This window comes from Solanum lycopersicum, chromosome 6, assembly GCF_036512215.1.
Source record: "Solanum lycopersicum chromosome 6, SLM_r2.1".
Classification (NCBI taxonomy): domain Eukaryota; kingdom Viridiplantae; phylum Streptophyta; class Magnoliopsida; order Solanales; family Solanaceae; genus Solanum; species Solanum lycopersicum.
The window spans coordinates 46094475-46105865 of record NC_090805.1 but is presented as its reverse complement, the minus strand read 5'-3'; the positions used below and the strand labels follow the sequence as shown (position 1 = coordinate 46105865).

Genomic DNA, 11391 nt, shown 5'->3' with positions numbered 1-11391 from the left:
AAAGTTACTTTTAATTTTGTTTTTATTTCTGGAAGTGTTCGGTAAATATGAAACATAATTTAAAGAAGTGTTTGACAAAGTAAAAAATGACTTAAAATAATTCAGAAATCAAAGTAGGTCTCCTGTTACTTCTTTTTTGATCTAAAAGTTATTTCAGTTTAACTTTTTTATTTTTTATCTTAAAAGCAATTTTTTTAAAGTCAATTCAAACGGGCGCTTTTTTTATTTGTCTATGTTTGACTTTATACATGTCTTGAGAAAGTAACTAATTAAAATTTTAAGTTTACTATAACACTGTTGGAATATATTAAATTCTATACGTGTCTTGAGAAAGTAACTAATTAAAATTTTAAGTTTTCACTCATGTCATTAAATATGGATGGAGAACGTATTAAGTAGAGGAAGAGATGAGATGGCACACAAGGACAATAGAGTTTTCACTCCTCCCATCTATTTGTGGTCTTGGAATTCAACTTTATAGCGGCTAAGATGTGTAATGGTGGCCCATTTCTTACATCATCTATGGCAAATAATAAACTTCTGCGTATATAAAGTAAAGACCATACTTGTTTATTGGGTTTAATTTTGGGTGTACAAATTGGTTACATTCAAATTAAAAACAATATCGATTCCCAAACTTCCATCTTAATGGCTGTAGGTGTAAGGCACTGCACCATAAGGTTCATGGAACTTGAATCATCATCACTAATGAAATGTTTGCTCTTGTCTTCACCTCTATATAGAAAGCAATCAGTTCACTTCTCCAACTCTTCTACTCAAGTAAGATATAACGAATCGATTCTACAATTTGTGTGCTCTGTTTTTTTTTTTGGGGGGTCTTTTATCTTTTAACTTGTAACAGAGATATAATCAATGTTGTTCATTGTCGATGAATGGATGCCAAGGCGATTCAAGAGCTCCTATTGGAATCGTTGAAACTCGAACTTTGCCTGCAGTTTCTAGCCCTGCATTGGCCATGGAACGTCTCAATTCTGCCATCTCCGATATGATTAAGTCCGATCCTCCGCCTTACGATTCCGGCATTATTCGCCTTGAGGTAAATCCCCCAAATTTATCTGTGTATTTTATCGCTCACGTTTATGTGCATCCATCAGAGGGAAACGGAACAGAATACTAATCATACTCTTTTTTTTTTTTTAATTTTCTATCTATATTCGATATTCAAAGTCGGACTAAATCTAAATTCACGTTAAAACTTTTTTAAAAACTTCCTACTATAGAATATAAATTCACGTCGACTAGGAATACCCTTCGGTAGGAATCCTATTATCTAGTGTATATATGACACGTGGTTGGCTCAGATTGGCCTATAGAATTCCTGATCTTAGTCTTATCTACCTCCAAAAAAAACTGCTTCCAAAGTCCAAATGATTAATTTTCTACACACTACGAATAATAGCTCGTTAGGCTATATTTTATTAATAAAGTCTTATCTACTTCCTTCCTTTATTTTTTAAAAATAAGAGGTGCCTTAATTTTATGAAGATGATTTTAAAAATAAAAATAGAGTGTTTGGAATTTGAATTAGGTGATGAACTTGAACCTCTTGGACTGTGCAGTAAATTTTTATTTTATGTTTAGGAGATTCAAAATTATATGTTAAAATTTTAAAGGAAATTTTTTTTTATCTTACTTTGTGTGATATTTTTTATTTCGAGAGTTAAATAATTAAATTTTAACTGTGAATTCGTGCATAGAATTTTTAAAAAAATTAATTTTTTTTATATATTTGAAAACTACGTAAAAGTACTGCAAATTACAATAATTGATAATTTTAAATATTTGAAATAAATATAAAAAATTTACGATAAAAAAAAATTGTTTGAATTCGAAGGTCGAAAGATGTCATAGGGGTGGAAGGAATACCTTATATGTATAGTGTATTTTATTGCTGAGAGGTTCGGATTAACACCATCACCTAGATTTGCTTTCGATCAAGAAGACATTAGTACAGTTCTAAAATTATATTTTTTTATTTTTTTGGAATGAATAATTTCTTTAAGGGGTGTATTTATTTGAGCTAAAACTCCATCTATTTTTGAATGTTTCTTTTTAAGGAAAGGCTTTTTTTAATTATTTTTTTGGTATTTGACCAAGCTTTTAATAAAACAAATAAATATTTCAAAGAAATCATAGAACTTGTTTTTTTATAAATTTTAAAAGGGAGCTTTTCTCCATAATATTCTATAAATCAAAGGGGTATTTCAAATAGTCAGATGGGAAGTATTCTTCAACTTCAATAGTAATTCTTTGATTTCAAGTTATCAAAAGAAGTATAGAGGTGAGAACTCCTACATAGGAAAAACAAATTAAAAAAATATGACTTTCAAAATTATGATCGAATATAAATGACTAATCTAATATAGGTGAATATAATTTTTATTGATTAGGCTAATCTTTAAAAAATGTTTTTTTCAAAAAAAAAAAATATATATCTAACAAATATACTTTTTCAAATAACCTTATTTTGCTAGTATAAATATTTATAATTTATTTTATATGAAGTTCAAAACCAATCCTCATTGTTGCTTTCATAAGATAAAAATGAATAGACATTTTTATCTTAATCCAGATGATTCATATAATCATCAAAAAAAAATTTATTTTATTTAGCTTTTACTAGGTTATTTTGTTTTTAATAAAAGTTATGGTAGTAGCAATAATCATATAAATAGGGACTAGTGATATTTTGTTTTAAAATCATTCTAACTTATCTAAAATTATAATGTGCTGATGCTTTCCATTTTTGATAGTGTTTAAGAAATTAAAAAAAGAACTTAAAGTTTAAAAGTTTAAGAACTTTACGAATAAATGTGAACACTTAAAAGTAAATTAATTTCGAAAATAATGTAATATGAGACGGGAGGAAGTAGTTGTTATGCCATAAGTACAATTTTGTTTGAAATACTGATTTTGATATCTGAAAATATGATAACAAATTTGTGAAAATTCAGGTGCCAATTGAAGAGCAGATTGAATCACTTGAGTGGCTTCATGCCCAGAACCATCTCCTCCTCCCTCGCTGCTTCTTCTCCGGTCGAAGAGTTGCTTCTGAAATGTGCATCAATGGAGCTTCTTCTCATTCTAAATTGGTCAGTGTAGCTGGTGTCGGTTCAGCTGTCTTCTTTACTCATTTACGTCCCTTCTCATTAGACGATTGGCGTGCTATAAGAAGGTAACTTCATGCCTGACTCCACTTACTAAAATATGCACAATTCCCTTTTTTTTTTGTTTGCATTGTGCTCCCCAATGCATGCAGAAATTTTGTTTTGTTTGTGCCCTAGCTTTGGGTTGGTGGTTTGCTTAGACTTGGCCAATACAATACTCCCCTCATGGCTAGCTTTTAAAGTCATGTGTATCAGAGCCAGGAACATCCTTGTTTGGGGTTCCGCTTCATGCTTCAGTTGGGTCTGGGTGTGATGGGATATCATTTTGATTTTTACTTTGTGTTGCCATATGATGTGAGTTGATGATTTCGCTAGGGCTAAGTTTATATTTGCTTAGCTTGTTTTATTTTTATAAGCATTACTGTGCATGGTTAATGATGTTTCATGCTATGTTAGTTTTACTAATTACAATTGAAAATTTGGAGCTGCTAAACTTCACGAATAACTATAAACTGGACTCGCTATGTAGTTTAATTTAGTATCATAATCAGATTGTTGGAGCTGCTAAACTTGACGAATAATTATAAACTCGACTTGCAATGTAGTTTAATTTAGTATCATAATCAGATTGTTGGAGCTGCTAAACTTCACAAATAATTATAACTGGACTTGAAATGTGGTTTAATTTAGTGTCCTGATCAGATTGTGGGAGCTAAACCTCGGAAAAAAAGAGAACCAAGCATGCTTAAGGATTGTTTTTCAGCTTAGCAGAAGACTTTAGTTGAACTCATTGTTAATTTTCTGAACTATAGCATCGTTTTATCTCTGCCAAAGGTTCCTCTCCAAGAAATGTCCACTAATTCGTGCTTATGGGGCAATCCGATTTGATGCAACAGCCAATATAGCTTCTGAATGGAGTGCTTTTGGCTCATTTTATTTCATGGTTCCTCAGGTAAATGAATCGACTTTCATCTCTTCATTGCTTGGGAGTCTTTTTTTTAGACATATCGCCTCTTGAATATAATCCATCCACTGCTAGATGCTAAATGATAGGTTGAGTTTGATGAGCTTGAAGGAAGTTCAATTATTGCTGCAACTATTGCATGGGACAATGCTGCCTCATGGACATACCAGAGGGCAATAGATGCACTTCAGGCCACAATATGGCAGGTCTCCCCTTCTCACTTCATTTAATCATTTTGGTTTGGTTATGCTATTTTATTCTAATTTTTCTCCATTCCTCATTAACTTTTCCTTTTAACTCCATGTTTATGAAAATGCAGCTTTCCTCCGTTCTTATAACAGTGCAGAAGAAAAATCCCCATTCGCATATACTTGCCAATACACATGTGCCGGGTAAAGCGTCTTGGGACCATGCGGTTAACCGTGCTTTGCAAATAATAAGCAGAAATGACCCTGTACTGATCAAGGTTGTCAACCGCTTGTGTTTTCTAATCACTTATGCTCTTCACCTTTGACCTTATATTATACCAAAATATTGTTGTTTTACTGTAAAATAAAGTATTCCTGCTTGTTATGGAGGACTACAGAAGTAGCCAAAGTAAAATGAGATAATCTGATGCACACTTTAAGATATAGGTTCATAAAAAGTAAGTTTAGGTGGTTTTGACACGCATACCTTTTCTTAAAACAGGTGGTACTTGCTCGTAGCACCAGAGTTGTGACAGCTGCAGATATTGATCCACTAACATGGCTGGCTTGCTTAAAGGTGTTCATTACCCACCTTATTTTTTTGAATACTTCACTAGCATATTTTCTCTTACTTTTGATAAAATATAGAGGGTTAAGTTTGCAGGTTGAAGGAGAAAATGCATATCAGTTCTGTTTGCAACCTCCCCATTCGCCGGCATTCATTGGAAACACTGTAAGTCAGAAGACTTTCTCAATAACTAAATGGTGTCATGAAGCAATGTAAAAGGTGAAGTCCGTGTAGTCTGTTTTATGTTCTTCAATTGATAGATCACATTAATTCTTTGGTGTGCATCCTATCAAAGTAGTTGCTAGTTGCTCCAGGTGAAATGAAATTATTATCACATGAAGCAAAATACTTTTGAATTGTTATATATCGCAGCTTCTGTTATATCATCAAATATATAAAGTGTTATTTTGACCAAAAATATAATTTCTGTGATGGTGTATCTGGTAAAAGTCAAAAAAGAAATATGTTAATTATGCTTAAACTTTAAAAATGTTCCAGTATGAAATCCTGAAGGTATGGTCTTTAATGTTGGAAGAATTCCAAGTCAAATTTCCTGACCAGTGGCCACTATCATTTTAAAGCCTGATCACAACCATTCCTAATGCGCTCAAGAATTTCAGAATAGACTCTTACTAAATATCTGACGACTGAGCTTTCTTAAAATTTGCTTTGACTACAGCTGTTGTAAATACACATGGCAAGTCTGGCTGATAATTTATACTGGTGACAGCTGGATACTTGTGACGAATCATCTATAATAAGTTGAAGTAATCAGAACCCATACCCACCCCCTTCTATTGATCCGAAGCATCAAGCTCACTTTTGAAACTCTCTAGTGCCAATTATTAGCTGTGGTAGCAAAAACATCTGAATCTTTTGTACACTTATTAGAAACGGTGAGGACATAGAACAATTTTATTTATTACTTATGCTCTTTTTGAATAGCCAGAGCAGCTATTTCATCGGGACCGCCTCAGCATTTGTAGTGAGGCTTTAGCTGGAACACGGGCTAGGGGTGGATCAGAGCTTCTGGATCTTAATATAGAACAGGATTTACTATCCAGGTTCATCTTTCTGCTTTATGTTCTATAAAAAGCACTAGGTCACTATTATACTTATTTTTTTATTGGTGTATTGTTTACTATATTCTTATATTTTCTTACAGCGCTAAGGACCATAATGAGTTTGCTATAGTACGGGAGTGCATAAGAAGAAGATTGGAGGTAAGCTTGGTTAAGAGGTTTCTGAACAGAATCTTAAGAAATTTCATAAGGGAAAAAGAAATTTTGAGATCTCTAATTGGGGGATTGCACTTGTTCATTTTAGTTTGGTGACATGTACATTTAATTTGACTTTTTAATAATTTTGATGTCAAACTTGAACTATTCCGGCCCTGGAATTTCTATAGTTCCTAATCCACTTTTAGGACATCTCAGGAACCCTTCATGTTGTATAAAACTAGTTGGCCTCTCTTAACATTATTTCGTTTCATAGGCTGTGTGTTCAAGCGTTATAATTGAACCAAAGAAAGCAATAAGAAAATTTACAAGAGTTCAACATCTTTACGCTCGATTGAGGGGGAGACTCCAGGCTGAAGATGATGAGGTAAGTCTTGACGTCTTCTATCCCATTCATTACTTACCGAGTTTTAGTTGATGCAGGGCCTTATGAGACTCTTTAATGTAGACAGGGAAAGTTTGCATGATAGCCTTGTTTATGGTTTCTTCAAACTTTTGTTGTTCCCCCTGATTGGGACTGGTGGAGTTGGTTTTCATTGTTCTTGAGGGTTATCGTATGTTTTATGAGAACCAAAACTGAATGAAGCATCTATTAGCATTTCAACCGACATTCTTCTTGAATTAGTTCATAATTACTCCCTTTAGTTGGCAAAAACTATAATTCTGAATCTCTATTATCCATAAAGATGTGGTGATGATATGTATAGATCATTTTATTGCTTTTTCTGTTCCTTCTATAAAGCACCACACTAAGCATCTACAGTTTTCCAGTTTAAGATATTGTCATCCGTGCACCCTACTCCAGCAGTTTGTGGGTATCCTACAGAAGATGCACGGGCTTTTATTTCAGAAACTGGTACGTGCTAGTTGGTATACCCTTGCATGTTTGACTTTATTCTTGAACTAGCTAGCTCTTTGTGCGCACCAATAATGATAGATAGCTACTTATCTTGGTTGAGAGATTAAAAAAAATGAAGAATGGACGTAGGCTTTTGTAGCTAAAGGATCACTTTGCCCACTCATTATTGCAAACCCCCTTATGGAAAGCCAGATTCCTCTTGCTACAAAATGCTTATAGGTATCGGCCCTAGGCTTCCATATGAGGCCTGGACTCTGGTACTTGGAAATGCTGTGATTAGTCATACAATAAGACTTTAATTGATGCGTAAGAGAGTATTATCATTTTATGCAATGTCTTCATACAGACAGAATAATCAACTCAATGGCTTCTTGAACCTTGTGTTCTGGTATATGAGTTCTAACCAGCTGATGTTTCCCAGAAATGTTTGACCGAGGAATGTATGCTGGTCCTGTTGGTTGGTTTGGAGGGGAAGAGAGTGAATTTGCGGTTGGAATAAGGTCGGCTTTGGTTGAAAAGGTGAGGTTAATACTTCATAGCACTTCACCTTTCATTATAGAGTACATCTCTTGCAACTTTGCAAAACTAGTTTGCATGCATTGCTCCACAGTATAGTAAGAATTTGCTGTTGGAATTTTAAAAATATAAGTATTAAAAGGCATATGATGAATATTTTTATGAGAGGCTAATTATTTAAGACTTAAGGTCTAACTGATCAAGGAAAGAGGCTCATCCACATAAAAACTTGTATGATAGTTTAGTTCTCTGTCCAAATTTATTTTATTATTAAGTATCGATAAACTAGATATATTTCATATTTTTAGTTACCTTTACCTCAAAAAGATAAAGATTAGTTCCATGTTTACTATTTTATATGTTAGGGAAAAAACTAATATTATGTTCTAAACCAAATTTTATTGCACGCATATTTAATATAATCAAAATCTTACAAGATTAACATCAAATAATTTTTTTGTAACATTTATGGAATCAATTTATATGCTTCTGACTTCATTTTTAGAATTCCTTTAGGAATCCAGCCTTACATGACTTTGGCACTTACAACAGATCTGAGATTGGATATAGGCACAAAATGCATCATTTTGTTTACTTTCTGCATAAGCCTTTCCAGTGATACGTATTTTATATATTGCTGATGATGAAATGTAATAATTAGGGTCTTGGCGCACTAATTTATGCGGGAACTGGGATAGTGGAAGGAAGTGATTCATCTCTAGAATGGGAAGAGCTAGAGCTAAAGACTTCACAGGTATCCTTAACAATTCTTTTCTATGCTATTAGACATGTCTTTTATTATCTAGAGTGTGAAGAACTCCTCTACCCTCTGACAGCAATGACAACATAATATTTTTTCTGCTGCATCTTTCTATTGTCTCCTGCAGTTCACCAAATTGATGAAACTTGAGGCACCTCTTTTGACTAGAGGACAAAGTAGGATTATCAATCAGAATCAGAAAGGTTTGTCATGCCTGCCGCATCGTATTTAGTAGACATTTGTGAAAAGGAGAGGGGGGGAGAGAGAGAGAGAAAATTATACTGCCATCTTTTCATATTCTTTGTATGCAAATATCATCAACCTGTCATATGCAATTTTGGGGATGCAAAACTAATCCAAATATTTAAGATTTTACTCATTGTTTTGGATAATTCATTTGCTTGAGCACTTTGATTTTGCAACTTACAAGCTACTCTAATTATTTTTGTGTGAGCAACTCTTTACAGATCTTACACTGATTGATTAACATTTTTGGCAATTTAGTGAGATGACATTTTCTTGGAGGAGAGATGACGTACGTCAATCATATGATATAATACCGTTATCTTCAGCTTTTGATAGCAAATCAGATAATATGATTTAGCTTCCATCTTTCGTTACCAAAATGCAAGAGAAATCAACACCCAAATTTTCATTCTTATTGTTTGTTCAATATTTATGTAATCAGTAATTGCCTTAGCAAGCAATTATGCCCTTCGATTGACATAACACAAGAAGTAGAAAATTTGTATAAATGATTACCTTGTACAGATGTATATACTTTTTTTTGTTAGTGGAATATCTGATTCCAAAACTAGGGATATTGGTGACAAATTACAGAAACCTTCATGTTTGTGTTGTAGAAGAGTAATATCTATCTTTTACAAGAACACCTTCTTGTTCCTAATGTGTGATCATGAAAAATAGCTATATCACTTCACATTGCAGTTTTATTTGATTTGTCACTTTTTTACATTGATTGAAGGAAAAAGGACATTGTGTCAGGAATTTACAGAAGCACAGAGCATCAAAAACCTAAAAGTTTTTCCATCTTAGCTCACACTCATTCTCCCCTTCTACTTACCAGCATTGCATGTGAGAGGAGAAAGGGAGCAAACTGACTTTCTATAGTTTCAAGTCCTATTTCTATTCGTAACTTGGTGCAGACAAGCTCTAACAAGGCTTCCCCTCAATGCAGTTCAAAGAGCCTGAAAATCTTGTTAGCCTGCCTGCGTCTGATCCTGCCCTGGGGTGGATCATATCAGGACCCGTCGTGAATTTATGATTGGGATCTCCAGATTCCACGAAGAAGGCTCCGTTCATCATCAGATCTCCCTGTGATCTCCACACCCAATTCTTCCACACACTCTCAGGTGAATATTCCCTTTTGGTCACCTACAATAAAAGGTAAATGAGAATGAGCATGTATCTTCAACAAGAGTTAGTCACGTGTAGTATTCTTGATTTGTTCATTCTTTTCATAAACACAAGATTGTGATGCGACCTTGTTGGTTATAGATATCGTTTATCGTGTTTACCTCTTTAGCATTAGGGTTAGGCGGGGCGATGAAACGATTGCCCTGGCTGAGGATGGTAGGTTGTTGACTACCACCAACGGCATACATTAGCCAGTGAGTATAGTCATTGTTGACAGCATGAACAAATCCCCATCTCACTCTTGGCATCCTCTGGATCAGCCCTTGGCCAAAGTGATTAAAAGCAAGTGTTATTTGTAGGATTTCGTCCTGTTTGAAGCTGTCACTTGCCCCAAACAACATAACCTAAACAAAAACATATTGCAGATATTAAAACATTCTGGTTGTTTGCAGTCTCTGGTAGAAAATGTTATCAGTATATAGAATTTAAGCATTAATCCAGTTTTGGAGCTAATTTACGTCATTATGATGGGTGAAATGGCAGTTGGAAATGGTAATAGCAGTTGAAGCCTGCACGGCATCAATGAGTCCATCGTCACAATTAGACATGGAAACATGATCAATCCAAATGTTTGTTGATCCATAGATTGAAATACCATCACCATCACTTTTTGTTCGAAAACCGTAATGATTGATCGAGTCTCTAATTAGTCCACCATTACCAGCCTTTATATCATGGATATGAAGACCATGAATAATCACATTGTTTATGTACTGTAACATCAAACTAGCACCACCAGTAATATGCACTTGTTGTCCTCTGGCATCAATTGTCTTGTCGCCTGTCATAATAAGTTCTTGGTTTAGCTTAATGACCATGTGATGTGCAAATATGATCCATAGTGGCCCTGGCTGAATGACTGCATGGCGCAGTGTCCCTTGCTTAGGATTCACCATATCGGTGTCCCCAGGGTCAGTTACTTCGTAGATTTTGCCACCTTTGCCACCAGTCGTATGATGGCCAAATCCTAGAACACAATCTGCTAGCTTCTGGCGATTTTTAGCCCAATGTGGGTCACATCTCCAGCAACGATCAATAGGGTTTGTAGCCACGCATGGACCATTGTACTTGTGCAAGTCCCTTCTTGTGCTATTGCTACCTTCTTCCGACCTACAAATCAAAATAAGATGAAAATGTGATGGTTGACTGTACCATGAAAAAACTTGCCTAGGTGAATCCTTTTACTAGTGTGTGTGTGTATATATATATTATATATATATATATTGATTATTGAATCTCATGGACGTGTAACTAGCAGCAAAAAGGTGTTCAAAAATACCTGTGAACATGTTTGTTGAAATTAGCTGCAACTTTTTCAGGATTAGGATTATAGGATTCTTTAGCATTTTTATTTGCTTGGGTGGCTCGAGTCCTCCACACCTCATCAAACTCTCCAATATTAGCCTCAATGCTAAAAAATAGTGTGCACAAAATTACAAAGAAACTCGACCTATTTATGAGAGTTACCATTTTTCAATTATGGGTTGCTATATTTGTAAGCACATTCTTCTCTCTCTTTACTTGAAATTTTTGTTTAAATAAAAGTAAAAAGGGAGAGGAAATGAGAATGAGAAACAACGAGGGAAAAGTGGGGAACCGTTTTCCCTCTTAACGGTCAACTGTTGGTCTACTGTTTTATCCAGAGATATTGGCCGGTGTTTACGTAGTTTTCATGGATTCTTTTATGTTGGTAATTTTCATATATCATATGAATAAGTGAAAGACAAAAATAT

General features: G+C 34.3%; 2 protein-coding genes across 5 annotated transcripts; one reads left to right on the top strand and one right to left on the bottom strand.

Moving 5' to 3' along the window:
• Positions 1-510: 510 nt before the first annotated feature.
• On the top strand, positions 511-9758 carry LOC778225 (isochorismate synthase). Of its 4 annotated transcripts, none has more exons than XM_019214147.3 (16): positions 511-780; positions 863-1057; positions 2976-3196; positions 3963-4080; positions 4182-4298; positions 4412-4558; positions 4783-4857; positions 4945-5013; positions 5794-5912; positions 6014-6071; positions 6343-6453; positions 6858-6942; positions 7367-7464; positions 8123-8215; positions 8349-8424; positions 9420-9758. In XM_019214147.3, exons 1-16 carry the CDS (start codon positions 649-651, stop codon positions 9431-9433), a joined length of 1728 nt encoding a protein of 575 aa, XP_019069692.1. In that variant the 5' UTR covers positions 511-648; the 3' UTR covers positions 9434-9758. The 4 variants fall into 4 exon arrangements, with proteins under 4 accessions (XP_019069692.1, XP_019069690.1, XP_019069693.1 ...); XM_019214145.3 differs by lacking the exon at positions 9420-9758 and adding an exon at positions 9207-9343; XM_019214148.3 differs by lacking the exon at positions 9420-9758 and adding an exon at positions 8726-9128.
• On the bottom strand, positions 9154-11217 carry LOC101249735 (pectate lyase-like). Its single transcript, XM_019214544.3, has 4 exons — positions 10938-11217; positions 10117-10768; positions 9760-10002; positions 9154-9616 (listed from the first exon to the last, which is right to left on the bottom strand). The coding sequence occupies exons 1-4, from the start codon at positions 11126-11128 to the stop codon at positions 9395-9397; spliced, it is 1308 nt and encodes a 435-aa protein (XP_019070089.1). The 5' UTR covers positions 11129-11217; the 3' UTR covers positions 9154-9394.
• Positions 11218-11391: the final 174 nt, after the last annotated feature.

Coding starts and splice junctions, on each gene's coding strand:
- LOC101249735 (XM_019214544.3), bottom strand. CDS start 11,128: ATGGTAACTCTCATAAATAGGTCGAGTTTCTTTGTAATTTTGTGCACA. Junction 10,769..10,937: donor TTCAACAAACATGTTCACAG/GTATTTTTGAAC, acceptor TTTGATTTGTAG/GTCGGAAGAAGGTAGCAATA. Junction 9,617..9,759: donor CTAACCCTAATGCTAAAGAG/GTAAACACGATA, acceptor CTTTTATTGTAG/GTGACCAAAAGGGAATATTC.
- LOC778225 (XM_019214145.3), top strand. CDS start 649: ATGGCTGTAGGTGTAAGGCACTGCACCATAAGGTTCATGGAACTTGAA. Junction 4,081..4,181: donor TTTATTTCATGGTTCCTCAG/GTAAATGAATCG, acceptor GCTAAATGATAG/GTTGAGTTTGATGAGCTTGA. Junction 7,465..8,122: donor GGTCGGCTTTGGTTGAAAAG/GTGAGGTTAATA, acceptor TGTAATAATTAG/GGTCTTGGCGCACTAATTTA.